The sequence below is a fragment of the Papio anubis genome, chromosome 10 (assembly GCF_008728515.1).
Source record: "Papio anubis isolate 15944 chromosome 10, Panubis1.0, whole genome shotgun sequence".
NCBI lineage: Eukaryota > Metazoa > Chordata > Mammalia > Primates > Cercopithecidae > Papio > Papio anubis.
This window is the reverse complement of record NC_044985.1, coordinates 86104746-86119190: the sequence shown is the minus strand read 5'-3', so window position 1 is coordinate 86119190 and position 14445 is coordinate 86104746. Positions and strand designations below refer to the sequence as shown.

The window sequence follows — 14445 nt, the reverse complement described above, 5'->3', positions numbered from 1 at the left end:
CTTTGGGAGGCCAAGGCAGGTGGATCACCTGAGGTCAGGAGTTTAAGACCAGCCTGGCCAACAGGCGAAACCCCGTCTCTACTAAAAAATATAAAAATTAGCTGGATATGGTGGTACCACCTGTAATCCCTGCTACTTAGGAGGCTGAACCCAGCCTCCTGGGAGAATTGCTTGATCTTAGGAGGTGGAGACTGCAGTAAGCCAAGATCGTGCTACTGCACTCCAGCCTGGGTGACATAAAGAACAAGACTCTGTCTCCAAAAAGAAAAATTTGAGAGGGGGTCTCGCTATACTGCCAAGGCTGATCTCAAATTCCTGCCCATCTTAGCCCCTCAAAATGTTGGGATTACAGGCGTTAGCCACTGCGCCTGGTCTCATCAAACTCTAAGGCTATGAGGTTTAAAATGTACACTGTGACATTAACAGTCATTTAGTTGTAGTTCTGTCATGTCAAAACTGCCTCGTAACAGGCAGTGAGAAGTGAATTCTCAAAAAAGGATTCTGCTCTCTTAATTAGCTGATGTTCATTTAACTTTCTGGTGAAAACAGATAGGAAAAGGCACTGTAAATGTTTCTATGACAGCACTGCTGACAAAATTCACTATTTTCATTCATTTTCCCCAAAGTATTTATTTATAAACCTTATATAGGAATTTGACAGTACAGAACAGTCTCTGCCCTCATGGAGCTTAGACTGGGAGGGGAGGGGGGAGTCTGACTTTAAATTCTCAACTACTATGGCATTTTGTCCATTTACTGTACATTACTTAATTTTACGTTATTTTTCAGACAGAGTCTCGCTCTGTTGCCCAGGCTGGAGGGCAGTGGCGCAATCTTGGCTCACTGCTACCTCCGCCTCCTGGGTTCAAGTGATTCTCCTGCCTCAGCATCCCGAGTAGCTGAGACTATAGGTGTCTGCCACCACACCTAGCTAATTTTTGTAATTTTAGTAGAGACGAGGTTTCACCATGTTGGCCAGGCTGATCTCGAACTCCTGACCTCAGGTGATCCACCTGTCTCGGCCTCCCAAAGTGGGATTACAGGCGTGAGCCACTGTGCCTAGCCTTATTGTACATTACTTTAAATAATACAAAGAAGCTAGGTAAAGGAATCTAGAAATACTGCTCAAATTTCAAGTTTTATCATCTGTAACACAGAGATGATGGTTATCTTCCTCACAGGATTCAAGAATTAAATAACAATTATGAAATCATAAACATAAATTTGACAATCAGTATGTGCTCAATATATTAGGTATTAATAGTAAAAACCTGCTTGTTTGGGCAAAAGCTTGGCTTGTCCATTTAATACAGTTTAATAAGGACTGGCCAGAAATATCCCAAGCAGATTAAAGATCATATGCAAAAAAGAATTCAGAAGACACTCCTTGAGATCAGGACTGCAGCACACTACATCTCCACTAGGAACTGTTCATATCCCAGTGTGTGTCAACAACACCCCCTAGAGTTGGAATACAAGTAACACAATCTTGCTTGGAATTTTACCAAATTTTTACCCATACTTACAAGCTGTGATGAACAGGCTATCTTTTAAAAAATTCTCCCAGTTAATATTACCACAGTTGTTCTTTATGGCTGTATATAACTCTAATTACTGAAGGGTTGGTGAAGCTGGAGAACTATGTTTATAAAACAAAGAAACTGGCCCTATGGGTCTTCCTTCAGTTTACCCCTCTGCCAAGGTTAGGGTGGTCTGTTATGTTCCAGAATGTTTAGTTGGATTCCCAATTTTTGAACAAAAACTGTACCTTTCTCCTGTGGTTATTTAACACAATTTTTTGCATCTGTCATATTCTTGCCCAGCTTTAAGCCATATTCTTCCTCACAGTCCTTCATTTTCAAACTACACTGCCAAAGAGTTGGCTGATTTGTGATAGAGAATTTAGGCAGTTGAAAATTCAATGATTTGGGTTTTATATCGGCTCTTCCTGTTTTCCCCAACACTTAAAAAAACAAAACTGTAAGACCTACCGCAGTCAATTATAGTAAATAAACCCTACCACTCTGTTGTCCCATGATGAAATCTAGTTGAAGAGTATGAGTCATCCATTCTTCTAAATCTTTTAAAAATAACACCTCTGGGCCGGGCACAGTGGCTCATGCCTGTAATCCCAGCACTTTGGGAGGCCGAGATGGGCGGATCACAAGGTCAGGAGATCGAGACCATCCTGGCTAACACGGTGAAACCCCGTCTCTACTAAAAGTACAAAAAACTAGCCGGGCGAGGTGGCGGGCGCCTGTAGTCCCAGCTACTCGGGAGGCTGAGGCAGGAGAATGGCGTAAACCCAGGAGGCGGAGCTTGTAGTGAGCCGAGTTCGCGCCACTGCACTCCAGCCTGGGCGACAGAGCAAAGACTCCGTCTCAAAAAAAAAAAAAAAAAAAATAACACCTCTGTCAGTTTCCGGATAAATCTGAATATTGATATGCTTTTTTTGAACTAAAAATCTATAAGCCAAGAAGAGCTTTTTAAATTATTTTTTCAACTGTGAATCCTGGCTGCTCTCAAGATTACAACTCTACCCTTGATTTAAAATGAGGAGAGAGCTGTGTACTTGACCACATTACCTTGGTCCCTTGTAGAACACCTTTTACTGAATTGTGCTTCAGCATTATGTTGCTGGTTTCCACAGGGAGATCAACTTAACCACTTCTCACCTCTCCTCACACATGGGGAAAATCAGCCCTACGGTGAAAAAAGCTAACTCAATGTTGTCTCAGTGGTAGTGACGAATGAGTCAGATCACTTAAATTCAGTTCCAGTAAGAATGCATCATTGACAACATTGAATAAGGTTAACATAGGCAACTGAAGCAAACAACCTTTTAACAAGAAAAGCAAGCGGCTAAGACTTAATTTTTTCAAAAAAGCAACCTTCTAGTTTTTTACTTTACCTGCTAATGCTTCTGCTGTATCCTGAAATTTCTCAAAATGTTTTAGCTTTACTCTAGAATTTAAAAAAAGAGAGAGAAGCATGTTATTGGGGGTGGGGGACAGTGCATTGATTCAAAAGCCACATAACTTGGAAAGAAGTGCTTGACTGTTTCCAAAGCACACACCAATAAAACATGCCTATCATTGTGTGTCAGGGTGTGAAGTTAGATATTCTTCATAAAATTACTAGTTTTTCTAAATGTTAGACTAGTAATGCTTGGATTATTAAAAGAAAGTTGTAGGCTTTGAAGGAAACTTTGGCCAACTGTAAAGATGTTGAAGCTTTAATACAAACTCCTGTTGCATAAAGCCGTACAGAGATGACTTTATTATACAGCATAGAACTGACTCAAGAAAAAGTATGTGGGTCCCTTTTAAGAATCTCATGATATTCATTTGTCTATCCTGTACAAATGCCATTAAAAAAATAACTTATTGTCAGATCTCATTCGTGTTACATCCTACCCTTTATGTTTTTGAGACAAGGACTCCCTTCACTGTCACCCAGGCTGGAATACAATGGTGCAATCACAGCTCACCGCAGCCCTGACTTCCCGGGCTCAAAGGATCTTCCAGCCTCAGTCTCCCAAGTAGCTAGGACTATAGTGTGCACCACCACGCCCGGTTAATTTTTGTTTTTAGTAGAGTTCCCTATGTTGCCCAGGCTGGTCTTGAACTCCTGGGCTCAACTGATTCACCTGCCTTGGCCTCCCAAAATGCTGGATTTACAGAAGTGAGCCATCACGCCCGGCCTCAGGGCAGTATTTTATGCAGAAAGAAACATATAGTTGATTCATTGTTGTCTCAGTGGTAGTGACGAATATTGAGTCAGATCACTTAGATTCAGTTCCAACAAGAATACATCATTGACAACAATGAATCAGATTAACCCAACAAAGCATATAACCCTTTAAGAAGGAAAACTAGTCTTCTATTTGCCTAAAACACAGTATCATCTTTTTTTTTTTTTTTTTTTTTGAGACAGGGTCTCACTCTGCCGCCCAGACTGGAGTGCAGTGGCGCAATTTTGGCTCACTGCAACTTCCACCTCCCAGGCTCAAGGGATTTTCCTGCCTCAGCTTCCTCCGAGTACTTGGGATTACAGGCATGCGCCACCACGCCTGGCTAATTTTGTATTTTTAGGAGAGATGGGATTTCACCATGTTGGCCAGGCTGGTCTCGAGCTCCTGACCTCAAATGATCCACCCACCTTGGCCTCCCAAAGTACTAGGATTACAGATGTGAGCCACCGCGCCCAGCAACAGTGTCATCTTAAGCAAGGTTTTCTTACCTTGTAAAGGAACATGCTAGTGTGGTCCCTTAAATATACATAAAAATACGAAGATTTAGGCCGGATGCGGTGGCTCATGCCTGTAATCCCAGCACTTTGGGAGACCAAGGCTGGCGGATCACCTGAGGTCAGGAGTTTGAGACCTGCCTGACCAACATGGCAAAACTCTGTCTCTACTAAAAACACAAAAATTAGCTGGGCGTGGTGGTGAGCACCTGTAATCCCAACTACCTGGGAGGCTGAGGCAGAAGAATAGCTTGAACCCAGGAGGCAGAGGTTGCAGCGAGCAGAGATCGCGCCACTGCACTCCAGCCTGGGAGACAGAGCAAGACTGTCTCAAAAAACAAACAAACAAACAAAAAACAAAGATTTAAGATCTACACCAAGAATGAATCTTCCATGAAATTGTGATGAAGGAAAAAGAAGTTCATGCTAGTTTTGCTGTTGCACCTCAAAAAGCAGGTTACAACCCCTGTGTGTGGTAAGTGCTTAGTTAAGATAGAAAAGGTATTACATTTGTGTGTGGAAGACATGAAGACAAATGTGTTCCTGACAGCAATCACATTTGGTACTATCCGAGGTTTAAAGTAACCACTGGGTTTTCTGGAACATAATCCCTGGGGTAAGGGAGGGACTACTGCCTCTAAATTAATTGAGATGGCCTATACTCCAAATAAAATATTTGCAATAATTAGGTTCATACCAAAATTATTCCTGAAACAGATTTCAAAACAGAAAACTACAAATGTAACATTATATAAATCAGGAAAAAATGTAAAAAATAAAACAAGCTCTAAATGTTAACTGCTAAATTACCGATTTCAAGATTACTTACATTTTGTTTGCTTTCTCTGGAGTTTCAAATTCTTTCCATAAACTATCAACCTCTTGAAGTTTCTTCTCATTTAGAACCTATAATAAAATGTTTAGTTTTCTTTAAATGGTACAGGTTAGGCATACACAGCTGCATTCTTCAAGTACAATTTTACATGTAAAATGAGGGTGGTAGAAGCTATTTCTCTCACTAAGATAATGAACTAGTTTTCCTACCATGTATATATTTTTGGTCAAATTACTGGTTCGAATTGCCCATTTAACAGCTGAATGGAATTCAGATCTAGTCCAGTCAGATGTAGTACAGTGGCTATTCACAGTCTAGGATCTACCTGGCCTCAAGTGATATCCCTGCCCCAGCCTTGGACCATAGCTGGAGCTACAGGTCCTGGGGGGTAGGGCAGGGAACCTACCTTTCTTTTTATTTTTTTGAGATGGAGTCTCACTCTGTAGCCCAGGCTGGAGTGCAGTGGAGCAATCCTGGCTCACTGCAACCTTCACCTCCTGGGTTCATGAGATTTTAGGGCCTCAGCCTCCTGAGTAGCTGGGATTATAGCCGTGCACCACTGCACCTGGTTGAGAACCTTTCTTTTAAAAGAGCCATTAATCCCTTTACAATAAAGTACTGTAATAATTAAAAACTTTTATTTGTGCCAGGTGCGGTGGCTCACACCTGTAACCCCAGCACTTTGGGAGGCGGAGGCAGGCAGATCACCTGAGGTCAGGAGTCCGAGACCAGCCTGACGAACACGGAGAAACCCCGTCTCTACAAAAAAAGAAAATACAAAATTAGCTGGGCGTGCTGGCACATGCCTGTAATCCCAGCTACTCGGGAGGCTGAGGGAGGGGAACTGCTTGAACCCAGAGGCGGAGGTTGCAGTGAGCCAAGATTGTGTGACTGCACTCCAGCCTGGACAACAAGAGCAAAAAACTCCATCTCAAACAAACAAACAAAAAAAACCTTTTACTGCTTACTTTCAATAGATATTCATAATTTACTGCTATGATCATCCTAAATGAAAGTATTATGGATTTCTCTAAAACTATCACCAATTGTGAGACACATCTAGATGTGTGAAATTTTTTTAAATGTAGGGTAATCAACAAAATACCCATCAACATTCAGGTATATATTCTCCAAGACTTTGAATGTCTGTGCAATGCATGTTCATGCATACTTTTAGGAATCACATTAAATGTTGTTTTATTTTTGAGGTGGGGTCTAGCTCTGTCACCCAGACTGGAGTGTAGTGGTGCAATCTTGGGTCACTGCAACCCCGCCTCCTGGGATCAAGCGATTCTCCTGCCTCAGCCTCCCGAATAGCTGGGATTGCAGGCGTGCACCACAACACCCAACTAGTTTTTGTATTTTTAGCAGAGACTGTGTTTCGCCAAGTTGGCCAGGCTGGTCTTGAGTTACCGACATCAGACGATCCACCTACCTCAGCTTCCCAAAGAGCTGGGATTACAGGCGTGAGCCACCACACCCAGCCCCCTCGTATTGTTCTGAAGCAAGACCTAGACATTTAATTTTACCTGTTAATATTTCAGTTTGTATCTATAAAATATAAAGACTTGTTTTAAAGCTACTATTATTGTAACAACAATGCTAAAGATTGCGATGGTAATAGTTGCATACTATTTCTACTTAGAAATGGGAATTATTCTATCTTAACTTAAAATGATAAAACTTAAAATGGATTTTTGTATACAAATATTTATCATTACACTGGCTGAAAAGAAATGATTAAAAATTTGAGACAAATAAAAAAAATTTGAGACAAATGTAAAACAGAAAATGTAGCAATATCTCTTAGTTTCTTATTTAGATTGTCTTTATTAGCAATGTTTTCCTCAAGATGTTGTTGCACAGTTGGGAACACAGTGGTTTTGTCATAGTAATGGTTTTGGCTGTCATAACATAGTCTTTGAAAACCTTTGTGTGCTCATGAATTGCCCTGATTTTATTACATCTCCTTTGTTATTTTAACTTCAGTTTAAGAATGGTGATGGTATCTTTTATTTTATTTATTTATTTATTTATTTATTGAGATAGAGTCTCCCTCTGTCGCCCAAGCTGGAGTGCAGTGGCAGGATCTCAGCTCACTGCAAGGTCTGCCTCCCGGGTTCACGTCATTCTCTTGCCTCAGCCTCCCGAGTAGCTGGGACTACAGGCGCCCACACCACGCCTGGCTAATTTTTTGTATTTTTAGTAGAGACGGAGTTTCACCGTGTTAGCCAGGATGGTCTCTATCTCCTGACCTCGTGATCCACCCGCCTTGGCCTCCCAAAGTGCTAGGATTACAGGCATGAGCCACTGCACCAGGCCTACAGTATCTTTTAAATATGGCAATTTTGTTACCCAAATGTTATCTTCAAATATACTTGCTTTTCAGCTAGAAAAAATGTGAATTTTACTCATGAGTCATATCCCCTAGTTGATACATATCCTCTTAAAAATAGTGAACTTCAGTTACGGTTAGCTGCATTCTCTGAACAATTTCAAAAAATTTTAATCAATGTTTTCAGTATAGTCATGAGGCTTGGTGAGCTGTCTTTGGATTCTAAAGCTTCATGATATATAAAGGTAGAACTATTAGTTTATTAATTGTTAATACCAACTCTAGGCTTTGTCGTTGTTTACTGCTTTGTGTGACTAAGTTTTTCTAGTTTGGGTTATTTTTACCAACATATCTAATTCAACCATGTGTGATTAAATTTATACATCAGAACAAATCCCTAAAATCATCTTGTCACACTCATCTAAGTTTTATACAACTTGCAATTTTGTTTCTTTTACTGAAAATACATAAGCAGACTAGAACTGCATGTTAATGTGTAGATGTGTTATATTATGGACTTGATAAATAATGCTTATTAGCAAGGTATAGTTTTATATTTACTAGCCGTGTTGTTTTTCCAGAGACAGGGTCTCGCTTTGTTGTCCAGGCTGCAGTGCAGTGGTGTGGTCCTATGTCACTGCAGCCTCAAACTCCTGGCCTCAAGCGATTCTTCTGCCTCGGCCTCCCAAGTAGCTAGGACTAAAGGCGCACACTGCCACACCTAGCTATTTTAAAAATATTTTTGTAGAGACAGGGGCTTGCTTTATTGCCCAGGCTGATCTCTAACTTCTGGACTCAAGTGAATCTCTGTGCATACTATATTTCACCAAATTTAATATGCTATTCTTTTTTTTGAGACAGAGTCTTGCTCTGTTGGCTAGGCTGGAGCACAGTGGCATGATCTCGGCTCACGACAACCTCCACTTCCCTGGTTCAAGCAATTCTCCTGCCTCAGCCTCCCAAGTAGCTGGGATTACAGGCACACGCTGCCATGCCTGGCTAACTTATTTATTTATTTATTTTGTATTTGAGTAGAGACTGGGTTTCACCCTTTTGCCCAGGCTGGTCTCCAACTCCTGAGGTCTGGCAATCTTCCCGCCTCAGCCTCCCAAAGTGCTGGGATTACAGGCGTGAGCCACCGCACCCGGCTTATGCTATTCTTTTACACTCCCAATTGACCTGTCATCAATTTTAAGACATCCGAATTTTAGGGATGTTAAATATGGGGGTTGTGCATTTCAGGATTAATCCCATCCTGTCCAATACTTTGGCAGTTGACACAGAATATTGGTGAGGCTGTATGGAATTAATAATTTTAATCACTTTTTTTTTTTGAGACAGTGTCTTGCCCTGTCACCCAGGCTGGAGTGCAGAGGCGCAGTCTTCTCACCGCAACCTCCACCTCCCTGGTTCAAGCGATTCTCCCGCCTCAGCTGGGACTACAGATGCGTGCCACCATGCCTGGCTAATTTTTGTATTTTTAGTAGAGACGGGGTTTCACTATGTTGGCCAGGCTGGTCTCAAACTCCTGATCTCATGATCTGCCCACCTCAGCCTTCCAAAGTATTGGGATTACAGGTATGAGCCACCATGCACAGCTCCTAATTTTCACTTTTAATTGATTGCTTGAGACTTTATGTGGTTTTCGTTTTGTTTCGTTTTTTTTTTTTGAGATGAGGTCTCACTCTATTGCCCAGGCTAAAGTGCAGAGGCCCAATCATGGCTCACTGCAGCCATTATCTCCCTCCCACCTCAGCCTCCTGCAGTAGCTGGCACTACAGGCAAGCACCACTGTGCCCAGCTAATTTTTTTCCCACCATGTTGCCCAGGCTGGTCTGCAACTCCTGGGCTCAAACAATCCTCTTGCCTCACCTCCCAAAGTGTTAGGGTGACAGGCATGAGCCACTGCACCCAACCTCTATATTTGTAAATACATGATGCTAACTTTTACTTCCCCAGACAATATGAGCAAGTAATGTTTTATGAAACTTGTTTGAATACAGGATAAAACTGATAATTAGTTTAAAATGTGCACGGCTCAAAAAGAAACAAATCCATACACGCAACAAGAGTGAAAAAGCTCTTGGGTTAGCTTCAGAAGCACTAGGCTAAGTGAAAAAAGCCAAACACAAAAGACTAAATACTACTCCACTTACATGAAACTTCTAGAAAAAATTACGCAAAGAAAGCTGATCAGTGGTTGTCTAGAGCAGGACTAACTTGAAAATGGGCATAACTTTTTGCAACAAAGGCGAGTTATACAGTATGCAAAGTACCCCTAATAAAGTTAGAAAAAATATATTGCTCAGTGCCTAGGTTTTATACAGACATTTGGTATATAAACCAAAAATCTTTCTCCAAACCTTGAGAAAACGAAGTGACACAAAATGCTATGCTACACAGCTACACTGTACCATATAACCATTAAAATTCAAATAAGTTAAAATGCACTGCCTCAGTCCTATCAGTTATATCTCATGTGAAATAGTTATATGTACTAACGGCTACCACATGAGGAGCAGCCGAAGAAAGTCTGGTATGAGCAAGACTAACATCTTATGCTGTGTGCCACGTGACACAAGGACACAGGTGTAAATTTTTTTTTTTTTTTGAGATGGAGTCTTGCCTTGTCGCCCAGGCTGCAGTGCAGTGGTGCGACCTCAGCTCACTGCAACCTCTGCCTCCCAGGTTCAACTGATTCTCCTGCCTCACCCTTCTGAGTAGCTGGGATTACAGGTGTGAGCCACTGCACTCGGCCACAGGTTGAATTTTTATAATATCCTAGAATTAATCACAAAAGTTGCTTTACACAATGTCTTTATATTAATATATATACATATATATAACCCTGTTAATGAACAATAAAGTTTTGAAGTGTTTTCCTTTCGAATCGCTCTAAATACGGAAGTGGGCAGAACACTGTACCTCATGCCTGTAATCCCAGCACCTTGAGGCCAGGAGTTTGAGACCAGCCTAGGCAACATAGGGAGACTCTGTCTCTTAAAAAAAAAAAAAAAAAAATTTTAGGCGGACCATTGATAAGCCAATTCCTTCCTACCATGGGAGACAACCAGTGCACTGTGCACAGTTGCTCCTCTTAACATCCGGTTCAGGACAGCATATTGTATCAATTAACGGTGAAATTCGTCGACAGACACTGACAGACCACATTGGCTAAGAGAATTTGGAGCTATGCAGAACTCTACATGAGATTTTAGATAAGATTCCAAAAAGCTGGAGAAAAGTAAAATTGATATGTTTCGTAGCTCTAAAGGGGACTACGTAACTTAAAATCCTTAAAACTACTAACACTGCAATTACAGATAACTCCAATTAAGGTAAAAACAAGCAAAACTGCTTTTTCGGTTTTAATGATTTTATTGGTTTTCTTAAAAATAAGTATTTGACGTATCAAATGCAAACTGCGTATTTTCAAATGTCAGAAGTGAAACATGGAGAACTCCGCACCCATCTAGACCTTCTGCATCCACACCACAAATGGTTTTTTTTGGTTCACAGCTAAAATTGTATTGCATTTATTTTTATCTAGCGTTTTTTGCTTTCTACCAACACATATATACGTAGAATATACATAAAACTTTATTTTTCATTGCTATATTCGCAGAGCTCAGAAGAGTGCACGGCACAAAAGGCACTCAATCTCACTCATTCTTACTGACATCTCAACAGCATCTTGCGATACGAATGTCTTACCGTTCAACCATTTCAGTGCTGACGAACTTGTCAAACTCTGCCCATGAAAACAACCAAATCTCAAATTGACATCACCAGCCCAGATTGTTTCCCCTAAGCTTCGAATTTGAAATACTGAACTGCCCGATCTACACAACTGCATTATCAGGTCTAATAAACATTGCAAGCTTTGCACAGCCCAAACCGGAAATCTTTCGTCCTTCCCCCGCAAGAAACTTTCTTAACATCTTATTTAAACCAAAACTCCAAATTCAATCTATCAGCCAATCCTTTCTGTTCTACCTTCAAAATTTCTATCGATATTTGTTTATCTCCATACCAGGCAATTTCATCTTGTCTAAATGAATGCAAAAGTATTCTTGCCGCCTTTCTCACCTCCTCGAGTCTAATCTCCACATAGCAGAGTAACCGTATTAAGACCAATTAGCAGGTCATTCCTTTGCTTAAATCCTTTCGATCCGCAGAGCACGGTGGCTCACGCCTGTAATCCCAGCACTTTGGAGGCCGAGGCAGTTGGATCACTTGAGGTCAGGAGTTCAAGACCAGCCTGGCCAACATGGTGAAACCCTGTCTCTACTAAAAGACAAACAAACAAACAAACAAACAAAGCAACTAGCCAGGCGTGGTGGTGGATGCCTGTAATCCCAGCTACTCGGGAGGCTAAGGCAGGAGAATGGCTTGAACCCGGGAGACGGAGGTTGCTGTGAGCCAAGATTGCGCCACTGCACTCCAGCCTGGGCAACAAGAGCGAAACTCCATCTCAAAAAACAAAACAAAACAACAACAAAAAAAACCTTTCGATCATTCCTCAAAACATCTAGAAGAAAATCCGAATTTCCTATAATATACTGTTAAATTCTAACACGCCTCCTGCCCACCTCTTCAACGGAGGAAATAAAATCCTTTAACGCAGAACGGGTCTCCCCAAACGGCGGGGCCACGTGTTACCCGTAACAGGGCTCTCAGATGTAAAGGCCTTCTCCCTCCTCCCAGAGCCCGGGCCATAACAGGCACCCACGCTACCCTGAGTAGTTCTGTGCTTAAGTCTTTCCCTCTCCTCGTCTGTCCAGCACCCGCCTTCCCCCTTTAACGGCTCGCTCTCCCACCTACCTTAAAGATGGCGTAGCCCACAGACGTTTCAAACAGCACCAACATGGTGAGGCCGGGTCAGGGCGCCGCACGGCCCACCACGAGCTGTGGACTCAGTTCAAAAACACCTACTACACGGTCCCAAAAAGTCCCCTAAGCCGCGGCGGGCAAAGCACAAACGTGCTAGCCGTCCCGCAGAGAATCAGAACACGTTCCCTAAGCCCTCCACGCTGTACTGGGAGTAGGACGCAAGAACGCGCTTCTCCTTCTCTAAGGATTCTGGGATAGCGACGTCACTTCCGACAGAAGACTGCCGCAGAGATTGCCGTCACTTCCAGAATGTTCCCGCCACACGGGGCTGGGTCGGGAGGAGAAAGTTTGTATCGTGGGATCTAAGGACTGAACGGAGACTTTGCGCCTTTTTTTCTTTTTTCTTTTCTTTTTGAGACGGAGTCTCGCTGTGTTGCACAGGCTGGAGTGCAGTGGTGTGATCTCGGCTTACTGCACCCTCCGCCTCCCGGGTTCAAGCAATTTTCCTGCCTCAGCCTCCGGAGTAGCTGCGACTAGAGTCACGCACCACCATGCCCAGCTAATTTTTGTATTTTTAGTAGAGACAGGGTTTTCAGCATGTTGGCCAGAATAGTCTCGATCTCTTGACCTCCTAATACGCCCACCTCGGCCTCCCAAAGTGCTGGAATTACAAGTGTGACCCACCGCGCCCAGCCTTTTTTTTTTTTTTTTTTTTTTTTTTTCTGTTTTGAGACAGCCTTGCTGTCGCCCAAGCTGGAGTGCAGTGCCACCATCACGACTCACTGCAACCTCCAACTCCCAGGCTCAAGCGGTCCTCTGACCTCAACCTCTCGAGCAGCTGGGACTACAGGCCTGTGCCACCACACCCAGCTAATTTTTTGTAGAGACAGGGTTTCGCTATGTTGCCCAGTTTGGTCTCGGACTCCTGACCTAAAGCAATCCTCCCACCTCGGCCTCCCAAAGTGCTGGGTTGCAGGCGTGAGCCACCCCCAGAGATTTAAAGGGGAAAAATTTAACATTATTATTTTGTTAACCCTCTATGAATTATATGTTTACTTTGAGAGAAGCGTGGAGCTGTCTCGGTGCCTGTCTGTCTCAGGCATCTAGAATTTGAAATGCCAGCTACTGCCCTTAGACTTTATCTCCTTTCAAGCCCTTCCTTGAGGCGAAGGCCTCAGAATGACACCATTACTGTCACTATATTTGTGAGCATTCCTGGCCATTCTGTCTGGCCAAATTAATTATTAGCACAGTTTTCTCTCAATGTTCTCCCATGTTTGCTGCATTTGTTAAAATGACCCAAGGGTGTGAATTTAGACTTTTTTCTTGTTTTTTTTTTTTTTTTGAGATGGAGTTTCACTCTTGCTGCCCAGGCTGGAGTGCAATGGCACGATCTCGCTTCACTGCAACCTCCGCCTCCCGGGTTCAAGCGATTCTCCTGCCTCAGCCTCCTGAGTAGTTGGGATTACAGGTATGCGCCACCTTGCCTGGCTAATTTTGTATTTTTAGTAGAGATAGGGTTTCTCCAGGTTAGTCAGGCTGGTCTCAAACTCCCGACCTCAGGTGATCCGCCCGCCTTGGCCTCCTGAAGTGCTGGGATTATGGGCATGAGCCACCGTGCGCGGCTGAATTTAAACTGTCTTCTTGGCATAGTGTTACTTGCTTTTCTGGAGGCTTTTCAGTCTCAGGGACTGGGATTAAATACCCCAGTTATTTCACAAGTCTGTCTTCCAACAGGAGTAAAATTTCCTCACTCACTTCCCAGGCCCTATATGCAGATTGCTCCTAATCATTAAATTGCAACCTGCTTGGAGAATTGCTTGAACCCGGGAGGTGGAGGGTGCAGTGAGCCAAGGTGGCACCACTGCACTCCAGCCTAGGTGACACAGCCAGAGTCCGCCTACAAAAACAAAAAGTTGCAACCTGCTCAAGATTGTGGAACATTAAATAGGTAGCAACTCTGCAACCTGAGATCAAGAGGAAAGAAAATCCTGGGTTGAATAACAGAAAGTCACAGGACAGAGGAATCTAGGGTGAATTATTATTTTTTTTTTTTGAGACGGGGTCTCACTCTGTCACTCAGGCTGGAGCGCGGTGTCGCGATCTCAGCTCACTGAAGCCTCCGCCTCTTGGGCTCAAGCGATTCTCCTGCTTCAGCCTCCCCAGTAGCGGGGATTACAGGCACACACCACTG

At 42.9% G+C, this 14445-nt stretch overlaps 1 protein-coding gene and 2 non-coding genes across 7 annotated transcripts in view; all 3 read right to left on the bottom strand.

The window, feature by feature from the left end:
* Positions 1 to 12765, bottom strand: part of NOP58 (NOP58 ribonucleoprotein) — a 35288-nt gene extending 22523 nt beyond the window's left edge. For 2 of the 5 annotated variants that reach the window (XR_004176623.1, XM_031651454.1), the window contains exons 1-3: positions 12243 to 12493; positions 5078 to 5154; positions 2912 to 2964 (exon numbers count right to left, since the gene is read on the bottom strand). Coding sequence is in view for 3 of the 5 variants with exons in the window: in XM_031651454.1 (XP_031507314.1) it covers positions 2912 to 2964; positions 5078 to 5154; positions 12243 to 12287 (175 nt within the window). In the remaining 2 variants the exon portion in view is untranslated. Of the gene's footprint in view, positions 1 to 2585; positions 2704 to 2911; positions 2965 to 5077; positions 5155 to 12242 lie in introns of all 5 variants that reach the window. The other 3 variants (XM_031651455.1, XM_031651452.1, XM_031651453.1) reach the window with 3 other exon arrangements.
* Positions 2723 to 2807, bottom strand: LOC116269311. Its single transcript, XR_004176790.1, has one exon. It is a non-coding gene; the product is annotated as a small nucleolar RNA SNORD70 (small nucleolar RNA).
* LOC116269310 lies at positions 3744 to 3831 on the bottom strand. The gene has a single exon (XR_004176789.1). It is a non-coding gene; the product is annotated as a small nucleolar RNA SNORD70 (small nucleolar RNA).
* Positions 12766 to 14445: the final 1680 nt, after the last annotated feature.